Source organism: Bufo gargarizans, chromosome 6 (assembly GCF_014858855.1).
Source record: "Bufo gargarizans isolate SCDJY-AF-19 chromosome 6, ASM1485885v1, whole genome shotgun sequence".
NCBI classification, from domain to species: Eukaryota; Metazoa; Chordata; class Amphibia; order Anura; family Bufonidae; genus Bufo; species Bufo gargarizans.
This window is the reverse complement of record NC_058085.1, coordinates 309,915,857-309,933,096: the sequence shown is the minus strand read 5'-3', so window position 1 is coordinate 309,933,096 and position 17,240 is coordinate 309,915,857. Positions and strand designations below refer to the sequence as shown.

The window sequence follows — 17,240 nt, the reverse complement described above, 5'->3', positions numbered from 1 at the left end:
CTCTTCCTCTCTCTCCCCCCCCCCCCGCCTCCACAACACAGGACGTTTTTATCCTCGCACAGGGAGAAGCTGCAGCGTCGGTGCGGGGAACAGGAGCGGGGTAAGTATATTCCTTGTGAGGGGCCTGGCATATGGGGTGGCAGTATATAGTATTGGATAACCCCTTTAATGCCTCATTCACACGTCAGTGTTTTGGTCAGTGATTGTGAGCCAAACCCAGGATTGGAGCCTCTCCAGACATAAGGTATAAGTGAAAGATCTGCACCTGTTCTGTGTTTGGAGCCGTACCTGGTTTTGGCTCAAAATCACTGATTGAAATCACTGATCAAACACTGACGTGTGAATGAGGCATAAAACATTGCCCATAGAAAGGCCCAGACAGCACAGACGCATATACGGCTGTGAGCTACACCTGTGTAAGCTTTCCAGAAGTTGCTTGATGGTGTCAGGAGAGGAGGTGAAGAGGGGATGAGCAGGTTTCCGATTCAGATGGAGTGGTTGGGCCCCATTATAAACAGGTACTGTCCCTTGGGCTCTTTTATTCTCATTTGCAAACAAATATAAAGATCGCCTTCAGGGGTTAATAAAGAATTAAAGGGAACTTAAAATGTGTACTGGTGATGACAGACTACCTGCATGCAAACGGAAAATATAATCTGCTAAACTAATTGACTTTGTGTGACATCTACACTCTTTGGCTCACCATTTTACATACCTTTTGGGCAACAGCTGAAAACTTGAGCACATTCAGGGTCTCATCGTAAGCAGAGGCAGCCTGACTAATGTTTACTATCATGCACACTTTCCCTTTCCCACTGAAAAAGCTCTGCAGATAGTGGGTAAGCTTGCTTTCTCGAAAGGGCACATGCTGCTGAATTCTGGAGTAAACAAATGGAGAAAATATTGCATTGTGAGGAGACAAAAGAAAGGGCTTTAACTATAGTATTGGGGTAGTAAAAAAAAAAAAAACACCACATCAGTTCTATATGAATAGCTTTTTAAAAGAGAGTTACTCCACCTGGATATTTATGGCACATCCACAGGGTGTCAAATAGTGAACTTTGTCTCTCCCTGTGCGATGTTCGCTGTGTATAGGGTTCCCACCCCAGTCATGAATAAGAATAAATCACAGTAACAATTCTTTGTTCACACTGTGTTTCTCATTTATTTCGGAACAGTAAGAAATGCGGCAATACGTGTTAACTTTTTTGGCTCGCAGGCCTTTATCAGACACTGTGCCGCAGTTAGGAGGAAAAAGAAGAAAAAGTTTGGGGGGAGGGTGGGTGACATACACAATGTAAGTCAATGCGGACGGATCAGTTTTGACTGACACAATAGAAAACGGATCTGTCCTCCGTTGACTTTCAATGGTGTTCAAGACGGATCCGTTTTGGATATGTTAAAGATAAGGCTACTTTCACACTTGCGTTTGGGGCTCCGCTTGTGAGTTCCGTTTGAAGGCTCTCACAAGCGACCCCGAACTGATCCGTCCAGCCCTAATGCATTCTGAGTGGATACGGATCCGCTCAGAATGCATCAGTCTGGCACAGTTTGTCCTCCGCTCAGCAGGCGGACACCCGAACGTTGCTTGCAGCGTTCGGGTGTCCGCCTGGCCGTGCGGAGGCAAACGGATCCGTCCAGACTTACAATGTAAGTCAATGGGGACAGATCCGTTTGAAGTTGACACAGTATGGCTCAATTTTCAAACGGATCCGTCCCCCATTGACTTTCAATGTAAGGTCAAAACTGATCCGTTTGCACTATCATGAACAAAAAAAAAATTTTTTTTTTTTTTTTATTGGTTCATGGTAATGCAAACGGATCCGTTCTGAACGGATCTAAACGGTTGCATTATAGGTGCGGATCCGTCTGTGCAGACACCAGACGGATCCGCTCCAAACGCAAGTGTGAAAGTAGCCTAATACAACCGGATTCGTTCTGAACGCATGCATGCGGTTGTATTATCTGAACGGATGCGTCTGTGCAGATCCATGACAGATCCGCACCAAAAGAGAGTGTGAAAGTAGCCTAAGAAGAGGCCATCAATGTTTTACTTCTGAAAACCCTAGACTAGATAAACGTCAAGCTATGATACATTACAAATCAAATTGTTTTAAATGTATAATTTAAATCTACAAGTTGTCCTTTGTCCCAACACATTGATATCATATACAATACAAAAAGGCAGAACTCCTGATATAAACCTACTTCGACTGCTGACTGTTCTTCAGTGCATTGATGCATTTGCCAAGAATCAGGAGTGATGTATTAATGTTCCCGCTTTCCTTCAGCCTTTCACCTTCGTTCTGAGTTTTTGTGCATCTTTCAGAACCAGCCAAGTCACACAGAGTCAATCTAACAACAAAACATCATTTTTAGAAGATTGGATCAAATGAAACCCACTGCTTGACCATCTTCTTAAAACAATACATAAAATCAGTGATTCTGGTTTTCTAATAAAATAAAAAAAAATCTTTAAAACAATATCCGTAATTTAAAAAGGTGCATTCATTTTTGTTTCATCATTTGCTAAAAGGTGGACCTGCATGTTGACGGGACACAAACCTGGCCATGGAGGGCAATCTTAAAAGGTATCGTCAGGGATTAGATAATAAACGGTCGGCTTTTTTGTTCCCCGTAAATACCACATTGCCTGACGATGGGCTGTGGCTGATAGACACTCACCCTCATTTATTTGAATAAGGATGCACAGCAATAGCATACACAGCCCATAGAGGACAAAGATAAAAGAGGCAATCTTTTTGTGTGGAGGTGGTGGTACGGACTATTACGCTGGGGCTAAATGTTGACATGTGTCGTGCGACACAAAAGGGTTACTACAAGACTGTTGCAAATAAAAAAAAATTTTTTTATTAAATAAATATGACTTTGCGAATGTCCCATCACAGCATGCCGCATTGCGACACCATGTAAAAGGTCGCTGTGTAGCCACACCCTTAGACATGTGACTTTCAAATCAGAAAATGATGAACGGCACTCATCACGTCAGGTTTGCGTTCTTAAATCCAGATGCGACATTTCGTTATTTAAAGCCTGTTTCAAGTATTTTATTTTATTTTATTTTTTTGGGTGCACCGATCCTGGAGGTACTGCAATACCAGGTCAATGCATGGAGTGAACAGAGCAAGCTCTTTTTTCATCTCACTGTTCGAAAAATCCATTTAATATATGGTCCCCAGATAGGGGATGTATCAGATATTAAACTGATAAGAACAGATACTACACTTGATTTTAGCCAAGAGGCCGAGAAGTGATTTATTTTTCAAGGATTTTTAATAGCAAGTGCTGTCCACATGTGATGCAATTTTGATGTAAAAACACAGCCAAGGGACAGAAAAGTTGTAGGCAAGTCGCACTCATTGCAGTATATGATGGTAAAGTAGTGTGAGACTTGCGACCAAATATCCAACAATCTTTATATTTGCCCAGTTGTTGCAGCTCAGCATGTCATGTGTTGCATCGTGACCCCATAAACAATCATTATAGATGCATAATCATGTTGCCATGTAGCCCCAGCCTTAGGCCTCATGCACACAACAGTTTTTTTTCACGGTCCGCAAAAACGGGGTCCGTGATCCGTGACCGTTTTTTCGTCCGTGGGTCTTCCTTGATTTTTGGAGGATCCACGGACATGAAAAAAAAGTCGTTTTGGTGTCCGCCTGGCCGTGCGGAGCCAAACGGATCCATCCTGAATTACAATGCAAGTCAATGGGGACGGATCCGTTTGATGTTGACACAATATGGTGCCATTTCAAACGGATCCGTCCCCATTGACTTTCAATGTAAAGTCTGGAGTTCTTTTATACCATCGGATTGGAGTTTTCTCCAATCCGATGGTATATTTTAACTTGAAGCGTCCCCATCACCATGGGAACGCCTCTATGTTAGAATATACTGTCGGATATGAGCTACTTCGTGAACCTCAGATCCGACAGTATATTCTAACACAGAGGCGTTCCCATGGTGATGGGGACGCTTCAGGTTAGAATACACTACAAACTTTGTACAAGACTGCCCCCTGCTGCCTGGCAGCACCCGATCTCTTACAGGGGGATATGATAGCACAATTAACCCCTTCAGGTGCGGCACCTAAAGGGGTTAATTGTACTATCATATTCCCCTGTAAGAGATCAGGGCTGCCAGGCAGCAGGGGGCAGCCCCCCCCCCCCCCCCTCCCCAGTTTGAATATCGTTGGTGGCACAGTGTGCGCCCACCATCGCCCCCCCTCCCTCCCTCTATTGTAATAAATCGTTGGTGGCACAGTGTGCCCCCACCATCGCCCCCCCCCTCCCTCCCTCTATTGTATTAAATCGTTGGTGGCACAGTGTGCCAACCACCATCGCCCCCCCCCCCTCCCTCTATAGCAGTAATATTGGTGGCAGTGTGCGGTCTCCCATTTCCCCCCCCCCCCCCCCCCCCCCCCCCCCCATCATTGGTGGCAGCGGAGTTCCGATCGGAGTCCCAGTTTAATCGCTGGGGCTCCGATCGGTAACCATGGCAACCAGGAAGCTACTGCAGCCCTGGTTGCCATGGTTACTTAGCAATAGTACAACAGTAGAAGATTCATACTTACCTGCTTGCTGCTGCGATGTCTGTGAACGGCCGGGAGATCCTCCTACTGGTAAGTGAAAGGTCTGTGCGGCGCATTGCTAAAGAACTGTCACTTACCAGTAGGAGGAGCTCCCGGCCGTTCACAGACATCGCAGCAGCAAGCAGACATCGCAGCAGCAAGCAAGTATGAATCCAAGTATGAATCTTCTTCAGGGCTGCAGTAGCTTCCTGGTTGCCATGGTTACCGATCGGAGCCCCAGCGATTAAACTGGGACTCCGATCGGAACTCCGCTGCCACCAATGATGGGGTGGGAGACCGCACACTGCCACCAATGTTACTGCTATAGAGGGAGGGGGGGGGGGGGCGATGGTGGTTGGCACACTGCCACCAACGATTTAATACAATAGAGGGAGGGAGGGGGGGGCGATGGTGGGGGCACACTGTGCCACCAACGATTTATTACAATAGAGGGAGGGAGGGGGGGGGCGATGGTGGGCGCACACTGTGCCACCAACGATATTCAAACTGGGGAGGGGGGGGGGGGGCTGCCCCCTGCTGCCTGGCAGCCCTGATCTCTTACAGGGGAATATGATAGTACAATTAACCCCTTTAGGTGCCGCACCTGAAGGGGTTAATTGTGCTATCATATCCCCCTGTAAGAGATCGGGTGCTGCCAGGCAGCAGGGGGCAGTCTTGTACAAAGTTTGCAGTGTATTCTAACTAGAAGCGTCCCCATCACCATGGGAACGCATCTGTGTTAGAATATACTGTCGGAAATGAGTTTTCACGAAGTGAAAACTTAGATCAGAAAAAGCTTTTATGCAGACGGATCTTCGGATCCGTCTGTATGAAAGCAACCTACGGCCACGGATCACGGACACGGATGCCAATCTTGTGTGCATCCGTGTTCTTTCACGGACCCATTGACTTGAATGGGTCCGTGAACCGTCGTCCGTCAAAAAAATAGGACAGGTCTTATTTTTTTGACGGACAGGATACACGGATCACGGCCTCGGCTGCAAAACGGTGCATTTTCCGATTTTTCCACAGACCCATTGAAAGTCAATGGGTCCGCGAAAAAAAACGGAAAACGGCACAACGGCCACGGATGCACACAACGGTCGTGTGCATGAGGCCTTATTCTAGCCCATCTCACACAGACTGCTACACGTCACGCTAAACCATTTCCTTCAGTGGGTTTATAATGTACGTTAAAAACTCATTATGAGAACACCGGAAAAACCTGGGCATTCTGCAGAATAGATTTTAAAGCGCAAAGTGTGAGCACCTCATAAAAGAGACAGCCAAGTAAAGGTGGCTTTACCGGGAAGATTGTTGGGAAGGTAGAGTTTATTCCTGACAGTCGGCTGCTCGTTCAGTGGAGGTGAAGAGCTGCATTTACATACAGCGATCACCTCCACAGTATGAGAATCAGTGATCGCTAGTAATTATACAGCTGCATTGTTTCTGGGCAGCAGATCGTTGTTTAGGACAGGCCGATCTGCTGCCCAGAAATGATAATTCAGGCGCCTGCATGAATGACCGTTTAGGATGATCTGCTGCACCTTTAGACGGGCAGACTGTGGGGAAGGATCGTTCATTCCCGATAATCTACCTGTCTAAATCCACCTTTAGTGTATCAACCACTGTCACATGGGGTGCCTATACTTTCCAGTCTAGGAACGTAAACAGGAAGGTAAATAACTAGAAGAGATGATTGAAACTGAAATTTTTTTTATAATATTTCACATGTGCCCAGAGATCACTTCCCTACTTACTCGCTGACTTTTACTACTCGAGGAACATCTGCATCTTCAATTTTTAAGAGACGAACAGTAAATATACTATGACTGCAAAACAAAAAAAAAAAACAGGATTTAAAAGCATGAAATGATAAAACGTTCTTTTAACTATCTAGATTTGAGTATATGCCATGCCGGCAGAAAGCCTGGTCTTCAAGATTACACTTCTCCATATCATGTTTACAGAGGAGGAGACTGTTAGGCTAGGGCTACACTGTGACTTTTTGTTGCACTACTGGTTGATTTTAACTACTGAGCCACAGTTGCAGTGCAGAGAAATACCTTAGATCAGGGATGCTGAACCTGTGGCCCTTCAGCTGTTGAAAAACGAGATTTTTGTATAACTTACCAGTAAAATCTCTTTCTCGCTCTTTCCTTGGGGGACACAGAAGACCTTGGGTATAGCTCATCTCCATAGGAGGCGTGACACTAAGTGAAAACTGTTAAGCCCCTCCTCCACAGCTATACCCTCAGCCTGGAGAGAGAGACTGCCAGTTGCGTGTCCAAGCAGTGAGAAAAGGCAAAGTCCAACAAGGAACCAACAAGCCAACTACCCAACGGGTAACAAAAACTCGGAAAACGCACAGAGAAAAAACAATTAATGGGTGGGTGCTGTGTCCCCCAAGGAAAGAGCGAGAAAGAGATTTTACTGGTAAGTTATACAAAAATCTCGTTTTCTCGCCCAGTTTCCTTGGGGGACACAGAAGACCTTGGGACGTTCAAAAGCAGTCCAAAAGGGGGAGGGACCACAGCACCAAGGTGAAGCACCCGAAAGGCATCAATGAACCGCCGCCGGTAAACCCAGGCGGGGTAAGGCAGCATCTGCCAAAGTCAGAGTATGCACCCTGTAGAACTCAGTAGGGCGTGCAAGGCAGACCTGTGGCCGCCGTGCCCAAAAGCACGGCCGAAGCCCAATGCCTCCGGCCCAGGAGGCACCGACCGCTCTGGTGAAAGGAACGGTGACACCAAAGACAGAATCCTGCCCTAGGTGCGGTAACCTCAGCAATAGCCAATCTGATCAAGCGGAGGAAAACCACCCTGGAGTCTGTCAACCCTATGCACAGACCTCCTGGAACCCCAAGAGGCCGAAGGACTGCAAGAGTCGGAGATCTCCAAGTAAAAAACGGCCAGGCCCAAACAACGTCCAAATAGGTGAGGCGCTGAAGCGAAAGGCAACACTACCTTCAGAAGGAAGGAAGGAAGGAAGGAAGAAACGAGATGCAGAACAGCCCTGTCCTGGAAAAGACAGAAAGCTCGTAACAAAAAAAGGGGGCCATGCCGGCACCCGTCAGAGACACGACTGATACGGAACACAACCGTACAGGACAGAAGGCAAGATTGGAGCGCTGAGAGCTCAGGATATAGTCCCCAGGGCGGTACCGAAGGACAGTACAGAGGAACCAAAGAGCCACTCCGAGGAAGAAGGTCTTGGCAGGCCCAGAGGGCCGGGAACGCTGGAAGAGGAAGAACAGCGCCGACACTTGACACCTCAACTAAAAGACAGAACCATGGGGAAAGAACTTCAGAGTGGGGAATGTACAGCTTCCCACAGAACCCCAGACAAAAAACCCTAAGTCTTACGACAGATCCTGGACGAGACACAGCCAGGAGTGGACAGCAGTGAACCCGCTGGAGTCGCCTGGCGAGCAGGCGAAAACCCAATGAGAACAGGCGCAGACCAGTAACACGGGCAGAAGGGTCGACAAAACTAGCCCCGTCGGCCCTCGAACAACGTTGACCCGCATCCACCCGAATGGGGGAGCAGAAGGACAGATGGAAAGAACCCAAAGGATCCGCCAGATGCCAGGAGAAGGCAGGCTAAAGCCCATGCTGATGTAACCACGTTGTACAGCCCCTGTGTGGGATCAAAGGACAATCTGAACCGAAAAGGTAGTCCCCCCAAGTTATCGAGAAGGTAAGTCTACATCAGGACCATCGTCTTAGAACGGGCCACGCAATCTGCACCCAGCGGGAGGACAGAACGCGGTAGACTCGGTAAACAAGCACACAGCTAATACAGCCAGCGTGAACAAGGGAGACAGTACGAGGCCAAAAGGAACACCAGAACCATCCACAGGAACAACCATGCTCACCCCAGAGGGGAGGACAGTGAAAACACAGCCTCCGAAGTCTGGCGGGAAGCCACATCGGAGTGATCTGTATAGAGCGGGAGCCAAACAAAACCGGCAAAAAGAGGCAGTCGAGACAGAGGCCGACATAACACCCTCCAACCGAAAGGAGGAGGAGTGGGCAACAGGGAAGCCATAGGACAGCTCAAAGGCAGAACCCGCTACACTGTGAGACGCCCGGTCCACCGCCTCGCAGAAGGCGAATACCTTGAAGAACCCAAGGCGGAGGTCCTCCGGACCTGGGTAATCCAGCACCCAAGAGAAGTTGGGTGACCGTCCCGAGAAGAGCAGCCCGAACCCGGTAGCAGATCAGACAGAAGCGTAGAGGCACCAAGAGGAAGGACTCATACCACACTGCATCCGAAGAGGAGGAAATTGCGGCAGGCAAGGGAACCGCAGTCCTGCCAGCGCCAATGAAGAATTCGAGAGGCGCCGCAGACAACAGCACTCTCGACCATGTGACCACTTGCGCAGGGAAGCAATGCTGCAGAAGGACGCAAAGGGCATGCATCTAGGACCCACGAACACTCCCTGGAATGAAAGGCCAACTAAATGAATGAGCACCACCCAGCTCGGTGCAGCAGAGAGAAATAGAGCCTGTCCGGTCAGGAGGACAGAATGAACTCCCTAGGGACGAGTGCAAGGCTGGCGGCAAGCATCGTCTCCCAAGAAACAAGGTATGCCGCAGGAAGCAGGTGAGGCATACGAACGAGCAGCCCCGCAAGCAGCGAGAAGGCCAACCCACCTAGAAAAAAGGGGGGCTCGTCCCAGAGCGCCACAGCATGTACGGAATCGCAAAGTGCAACCTGAAAGAGAGTTATGCACAAAACCAGTATAGCATGCGATGGAACGCAATCAGTCCACCCCGAAAGGGGGGAAATTGTACCTGGCCAACTGCAGTTGGCAAGAGTGCAAAGACCCGTCCCAAAAGGGAGTGATGCCTAAGGCCGAACCTACTTCAGAGAAGCAGGACATACCCTATAAACCAGCAGGAACGCAGGAGGTCCACCTAGTGAAAGGGGAACATGCACAGGGGCATCCTAGCATTAAAGGAGTGTGCAATAATACACCCAACACTGAACTCAGCGAGAGAGTAACTACTCTGCCAATGAATGGGGACATGTACAAGTCCAGCCCAGCCATATAAGGACAGCCGTGAATCCCATGAGCGTGCCAAATTCTGCTCTGAAGTGAGAGGTGGTCACGCACAAGGCCAGCACCGTATCCAATGGAAGTGCAAGCGTTCCACCCATGTTAGAGGGCCATTCTCATGGCCAGCAATGTATCCGGTGAGAGTGTAGCACACCGCCCAGAAAAAAGGGGGTAAAGCACATGGCCAGCATCTCTTCCAGGGAGAGTGCGAGCACACCGCCATGCATGGGAGTCATACACATGGCCAGCAACGTACTGGCGAGAGACAAACACAGTCACTAAGAACGCGTGCACGTCGCCTGAGGAAGGAAGGCATGCCCCTGGCTGGCAGCGAATCCAGCAAGAGTGCGTACACCGCCTACGGAAGAGGGGTCATGCCTATGGCCGACAGCGGATCCAGCGAGAGAGCAAGCACCCTGCCATGTATGGGGTACATGCACGTGGCCAGCAACGTACCTGCGAGGAAACACCCAAAGACAGAGGGATGTATGTATGCTGCCTGAGGGAAGGAGGCATACCCAAGGCCGGCAGGGAATCCAATGAGAGTGCAGCATACCGCCTAAGAAATGGCCGGCAGCGCAACCAGTGAGAGTGCAGCACAATAACATAGTACATAAGTACATCATAGCACATCAGCGAGAGTGCAGCATAATAACATAGTACATAAGTACATCATAGCACATCAGCGAGAGTGCAGCATTCCGCCTATGGAAGGGGGTCGTGCACATAGCCAGTACCGTATCCGGTGAAAGTGCAGTATCCCGCCTAAAAAAGGGGGGCATGCACATGATCGGCAACAGATCCCGTGAGAGTGCTGCGTTCCGCCCAGGAAGGGGGTCACGCACATGGCCGGCAGCGAATCCAGTGAGTGCAGTGTTCCGCCCACGGAAGGGGGTCACGCACATGGCCGGCAGCAAATCCAGAGAGTGCAGCGTTCCGCTTATGGAAGGGGGTCGTGCACAAGGCCAGCACCGTATCCGGTGAAGGTGCAGCATTTCGCCTAAGAAGGGGGTCATGCACATGGCCAGCCAGGGAGAGTGCAGTAGCCCGCCTAGGAGGGGGGGGGGGGGGGGGGGGAGATGCACATGGCAGGCACCATAACTGGAGAGATGATGAATGCTGCCTACAGAGGGCCGAATGCACTTGGCCAGCGCCGTATCCTGGAAGAGGCAAGAAAACCGCCTAAAAGGGGAAATGCCCTAGCAGCGACGCAGGCTGGGAGCGCAACACCATGCCGCCTGTGGAAAGAGGTCATGCAGACATGCAGCATTACTGATGAGGCTGCAGCGTCAAGCGCAGCCCAATAGAAAACATGATCTATTATTTTTAGTTTATTTAATTTTTTTTTTTTTTTTTTTAATTATTATTTAAACTCAGCCTCTGAGGCTAAAGGGGAGCCACCATATAGGGGCCCTGAGAGACAGAGAAAAAAAGGGGGGCCAACTATACAGACCCATTTTTTGGGAGCCGGCCTGCACCCAAAGGGTTAACAGGGATCCGGCCTGGAGGGCGGCGTGCGATCCCCTGGGGGCGGAGGAACCTCCAGACGGGAAAATTCGCGCCTGGAGAAGTTCCCGCCCCCTCCACCAGAGGCCGGAATATTGCGGCCTAGTAGGCCGCGAAGCCGGGGGCTAAATTGCGGCGCCCGGCCCGTCATACCGCCGGGACCTGCGGCAGAACGGCGCTTCAAACCGGCCGCGGGAGCCCACCCCGCGGGCCGGTCGGGATTGCGGCCCAGCAGGCCGAAACCTGGGACCAAAGTAGCGGAGCCCCGCCGACCGCCACCTGCTGGGGCATAGCCCAATGTCGGCCGCGGGAGCCCACCCCGCCGGCCAGAAGAGACAGGGGCCCGGAATGGCGGTTTGCCGGCGCGGGAGCCCACCCGGCCGGCCGGAAGAGACAGGAACCGGAATGGTGGTTCGCTGGCCGCGGGAGCCCACCCCGCCGGCCGGAAGTAAGGGGGCCTGGAATGGTGGACCGCCGCGGGAGCCGCGGAGCCTAAAATCTTTTGCGGCGCCCGGCCGCACCGGATATATTAGTGCTGACCGGACCGGTGCCCGTGATGGGTCAGGGGCAGCAAGGCGCGGGCCCTCTGGCCCTGAAGCAGTGGCCGGTAAGAGGGAGGGGGACCCTGAGACCGGGTCTGTGAGGGTGGGAAGCCCGCCTAACCCCTACGTCAGGGGCAGCTAGGTGCGAACCTCTGCAGCTCCCCAGGCATTCTTCTTGCAGGAAGAAGGGTGCCAATGTCCTATGGGAGCAGAATGTCGCCCTGTGGCAGCCAGGGCCAGCCTAGGGCTAGCAGGGACAAAAGGGTCCAGAGGCCCTGTCAGTATGGGGGTCAGGCACGCAGGAGACCGGGGTGGGGTGAGGGGTGAGGGGGGGGGGACGTAGGGCTGGAGAAGCCAATCTCTCACCATAGCCGTCTTCACCCTCGGTCCGTTCCAGCAGGGTCGCCCCTTCAGCTACTGGCACCGTAGTGGCAGGACGCTGGAAGAGGGACTTGGCGTGCGGGCGACCCTTGTGCTGGCGGGATGTAGGGGAGCTGGGCTGCCCTGATCCACCTTGCCTTCTGTGGGGCAGGCAGCAGTGCGGATGACCGGCACTGGCGCAGCTCGACCCCGGGAGAAACAGAGAGGTCTAGTGCGTCTCTGTTGTCCCTGATGTTCTGGAACAAAAAGAAAAGAAAAAAGTAAAAATCAAAAATTAAAACAAGGAGAATCAGCCCTGCAGAGCAGGGAGTGTCTTGCCTCCTTGGACACTAAGCAAAAAACTGGCAGTCTCTCTCTCCAGGCTGAGGGTATAGCTGTGGAGGAGGGGCTTAACAGTTTTCACTTAGTGTCACGCCTCCTATGGAGATGAGCTATACCCAAGGTCTTCTGTGTCCCCCAAGGAAACTGGGCGAGAAAACTACAACTCCCACCAGGCCCTGCTGTAGACTGATTGCTTTAGGCTGGCTGGGCATGCTGGGAGTTGTAGTTTTGAAACAGCTGGAGGGCCGCAGGTTGGCCATCCCTGCCTTAGGTTATATGCATTCTGGTGGACTGCAGCCGTCACTTAATAGTTCAAATAAGTCAGTGGTGCTACATAAGGCACAGTGTAGACAAGGATGAAAAATTGCCGGTTGTTAAATGTATTAATTGTAAAAGGTGCATCCATTTAGCATTTTACTTCAAAGCACAAATGCCTAGATGCACATTTGATATATATCTAGATGCTTTTCATGGGTACAAGAGGAAACATCTTCACAGCTAACGGGGTAGAGGTATATTAAAATTATATATATATAATTTATATTTTTTTATTATTCTTTGAACATTTACCTTCTACTTGAGGAACTATTCAGTTTCGTAAAACCAATGCTTTGGAACTTCTTCCCCACAGCAAGAATTCTACATGCCTCTTTAGCATCTGAAACCTGTACCCACTGGAGATCTGAAAAGTACATAAGCCAATTAATAATTAAGATATATATTAAGGGTTGTTAACCCCCAGGGCCTTACGGGCAGACCGCCTAGTGTTGCTGGACCTTAGGACAGAATCATACTTACCTGGTCCCTGCCGTTGAGTTCCAGCTCCTTTGCTCCCATGGCTACTGCAGATCTCCAGTCTCCCAGCATCAACATCTGGTTTGACACGGGTCACAAGGCCGCAGCAGTGACCCAGTGACAAGATCCATGGGGGACACTCCACATTGAGCAGCTGCAGCAGCCATGTGACCCAGATCAAACTGGATTTTGGGACGAGGTGACCAGTGATCTGTAGTGGCAGCGGGAGCCGGAACCTAGCAGCAGGGATAGGTAAGGGCCGTTTAACATGAGCGAGTCCACTGCGAGAATCACACTCCGTGTGTGATCATGATCCTCCAATTCTGCACTTACAGAAGCGCACGGCATAATCATGATTTATAATGCCATGTGCCGCTGCTTGACCTTCCTTCTACAGAAACATACTGACATGAAGCTGTCAGTATGATCTTGTAGAAGGTCACGCAGAGGCACACAGCATTATAAATCAGAATGCCGCGCACTCCTGCAAGTCCTGAACGGAGGACCACACTCACACGTGAAGCTCGATTCCTGTAATGGACACATTCGTGTGAAACAGCCTCAAGTATGATTCCCTCTGCAGGTCTGGAAACACAAAGGGGAGGGGGTGTCTTCCCCTTTAATAGTATAGCTCTGCTCATTTCAGTGTAAACGGGGCTGGAAAAACATACCAAAGTGGTGTGATGTGGAAATACAACATCTCAAAACGTAAGTAAAAATGGCTCACCTTTTACAAAACTGAATCCTTTTAAATCCTGGGCAAGCTTTAAAGTTTTTCTCTTGTAACACTTATCACCTGACACAGGGTCCAGAAGATCAAAAATACATTCATTGTAGATTTCACAAAAGGAAATCCAGACAGAGAACTTTACAGAATCATTAACATCGAACTTGAATTCTTCAGATTCCCTTACACGTTCTTCAAATTCAGAGAGGACTCGCGAACAGTTTGACACTCCTCCAACTACAGAAGAAACAAGAAGATTCAGAAAGAAGAGTTTCCTTATTTTGAACCCATCCTGCCTTTTTATATTTTTTTTTATATACAAAAATTATGTCCCTGAAAAACCCCTATAATAAATAAGCTTGTTTGGCTCTTAATGGCACAATAAAGCCATTTGTGCCGCTCTGCATTTCAGAAGTCATTGAAAAAAGCAAAGCAGCTATTATTTTACACTGAATAACCAGTGAAAGAGGACTCATCCAATTTCCTGACATGCCCGTTTTAGTAACAATAAGTATAACGTATAAAGTAACTGTATAATGTGCCATTCCTCTAATATTCCTACTAGAAGTTTATGAATAAAAGATAGCGCTTGGTGGAGGATAACTAGAGGCAAGATATGGGTTAGGTCGACACAACAACATTTGTCGCGCGACAATAAGGGTCCATCCACACGTCCATTTTGCGGAACGGAATTGCGGACCCATTTATTCCTATGGAGCAGCACAATGTGCTGCCCGGACACGGAATTGCGGATCCGCACTTGCGTTCCGCCAAAAAATAGAACATGTCCTATTCTTGTCCACAATTGCGGACAAGAACAGGCATATTCTATTAGTGCCGGCAATGTGCGATCCACAAAATGGATTTAATGGATTTTCTGCGAGTGTTGCGTCGCAGTCGCAGCATGTTGCAGTGCGACACCATAGACTGCCATTATAAAAATTGTTGCGCGACATTGGTACGACAAATGTCTTCGTGTAGACCTAGCCATAATAGACCCAACACGGCAGGCCTGGAGGCCTTCAGAAAGCCCCCAGCTGCAACAACAACTACTCGGCAGCCCGGTACACTGACTAGGACACAAAGGTCTAACCTAATGACCACAGCTGTTGAGGGATTAAATTATCGGGATAGGAGTCCTATCTGATCCATCAGTGATAGCAGGGTAACATGAGCAGAGGGCTCTTCAGATCAAAACTAAGGATCGGCTGCCCTGATTGCCGCGTAAGATAGCTGTCCTGTTTTTTTGCATTTAGATGCCATGGTCACATTTGACCACAACATCTAAGGGGTTAAAGTGTGCCGTTATCGCCGGTCGCAGACAATATTCCAAGCAGAGACCTGGTGGCTATGGTGCCCACTGCACTCATAAGCAGGCGCCATATTTAAATCTCCTCCATCTGACGCACATGAGGGCAGTGGGACTCTAGGGGTTACATCCACATAAAACACCTAATAATGACAGACCTTATGAGAAAACTAAACATTACCGTCATCATTGAGAAAGTCTGTTGTATCTGCAGAGGTCCTACTGTTGTTACTCTGAATACTACAATGAGGGTCCACCTAAAAAATAAATGATATATGTATAAATACGGCACATCAGAGTTGAATTTTCTAAGACAAAGGAAAGATTTACTCAAATATAGATGAGACCCATTTCCATACAACCTTGTCTAAAATCCAAAGAATTGATATAAAGCCTGGTAAGTAAATCCTGCCCATTTCATATTGGTCACAGTGAATAGTCTCCAGTGTTGTATTGTGATATTCTAAAACTTTAGATTTCCCCCTGGCCAATTCTGTGTTGTTGCTTTTTACTCCATGCCTTTCTCAAACCATAACTTTTTTTTCCCCCCCATTAGAAACAGGATTTTTTTATTTATTTTTTTAACTTTTTATTTCCCCCTGTGGGCCTTTAATGTGCGACTGTCTGCTTGCTTCCACCATATACTGCAATGATTTAACATTGTAGCCTATGGGAGATTCACTATGTTTCCATCAAGCCCTGCCACAGGCAACCAAACAACTCCCTAAATTTCAGCAAGGGAAGCCACTCGAGAGCTTAATGCTCCTAATAAATGACCACTTCGGTGCTGTGGTTGTAAATGATCATGGCATCTGAGGGGTTAAACGTCTGTGATCAGTAATTTTGGATGCTGTCTCCGAGTGTCTGCTGCATAAAACAGCAGGCCCCCAGCTGCTACTGTGCCCGTTCAGCTTCTCAGCTACTTCAAAGCAGCTGATCAGCAGGGGTGGAAGTTGACGGATAAAGGGTTGGACAACCTCTTAGAAGCAAATCCCCACTTTACATCATCAGTTCTTGTTTTGATCTAACTCGGTGACAACTATTTTCCTTACATATTTGCAAAACACCCAGAGAGCTGTTTTTCTAGTACAAAGCACACACCTAAAGAGGAACATACTAAATAGGAATCTATTGGGTTCAATGCAAGACTGCAGTAAGCCGTCATGCTCCCTCTAGTGGTGGCTGCAGCCAGACAGCGTGTTATCTTTCAAATCTAGCCTTGTATCAGAAAAACAAAGATAGAACATAAAATTCATCAGCTCAGAATTCAGTAGCCTTTAAAAGGCAAAAAAAAATTAGGATGTCGTGGATGAATGTTTCTTGCTAAAGGGCCCTATACATAGGCCGAGAATCCGCAAGATAATCGCCATTCATAGGAACACTCATCAGCGATTATCTGGCGGTGTAAAAGTGCCGCAGATTATAGATCATTGAATAGATCATTTGTGTCGACAACTAAATAGTCGTTTGTCGGCAGCAGATTATGCTGTCTAAATAGCATCTGCTGCCGGCAAACAACGAGCCTGTATGGGGACGAGCGATGGCGTTAGTCATCCCTCCTCCCCATACTGTGGAGAAGATCGCTGCATCTAAATGCAGCAGTCTCCTTCACCGACAAGCAGGCAACTGTCAGGAAGGAACGCTTCCTTCCCGACGATCCGATGCTGTATTGTCCCGTATAAAAGGGCATTCAAGGCTATGTACACCTTTGGAGGACATTTTTTTATTATTGCATCTAACTTATTTTTGGCTAATAATCATATTCATAATTTGTCTATTAAAAAATATTGAGCCACTCTTTTACAAAGGGTTAACTGTTTTACTAGCTGTGAGACTGGTACTTTCAGTTTCACTTTGTCATCTAATAACCCTTATCTCTAAACTACTAAGAGGTCAAACACTTATTTAAACCACATTCTATTAGGCTACTTTCACACTGGCGTTTTGGTTTCTGTTTGTGAGATGTGTTCAGGGATCTCACAGGCGGTCCAAAACGGATCAGT

At 48.7% G+C, this 17,240-nt stretch overlaps 1 protein-coding gene and 1 non-coding gene across 5 annotated transcripts in view; both read right to left on the bottom strand.

Annotated features, from left to right (window-relative positions):
* KIF20B (kinesin family member 20B) overlaps positions 1-17,240 on the bottom strand; it is a 110,890-nt gene that overhangs the window by 74,786 nt on the left and 18,864 nt on the right. For all 4 annotated transcript variants that reach the window (XM_044298860.1, XM_044298864.1, XM_044298861.1 and 1 more), the window contains exons 7-12: positions 15,419-15,494; positions 13,929-14,165; positions 12,977-13,088; positions 6,352-6,423; positions 2,209-2,355; positions 716-878 (exon numbers count right to left, since the gene is read on the bottom strand). In XM_044298860.1, coding sequence (XP_044154795.1) covers positions 716-878; positions 2,209-2,355; positions 6,352-6,423; positions 12,977-13,088; positions 13,929-14,165; positions 15,419-15,494 — 807 coding nt within the window. The remainder of the gene's footprint in view (positions 1-715; positions 879-2,208; positions 2,356-6,351; positions 6,424-12,976; positions 13,089-13,928; positions 14,166-15,418; positions 15,495-17,240) is intronic.
* LOC122942745 lies at positions 3,086-3,276 on the bottom strand. The gene has a single exon (XR_006390683.1). It is a non-coding gene; the product is annotated as a U2 spliceosomal RNA (small nuclear RNA).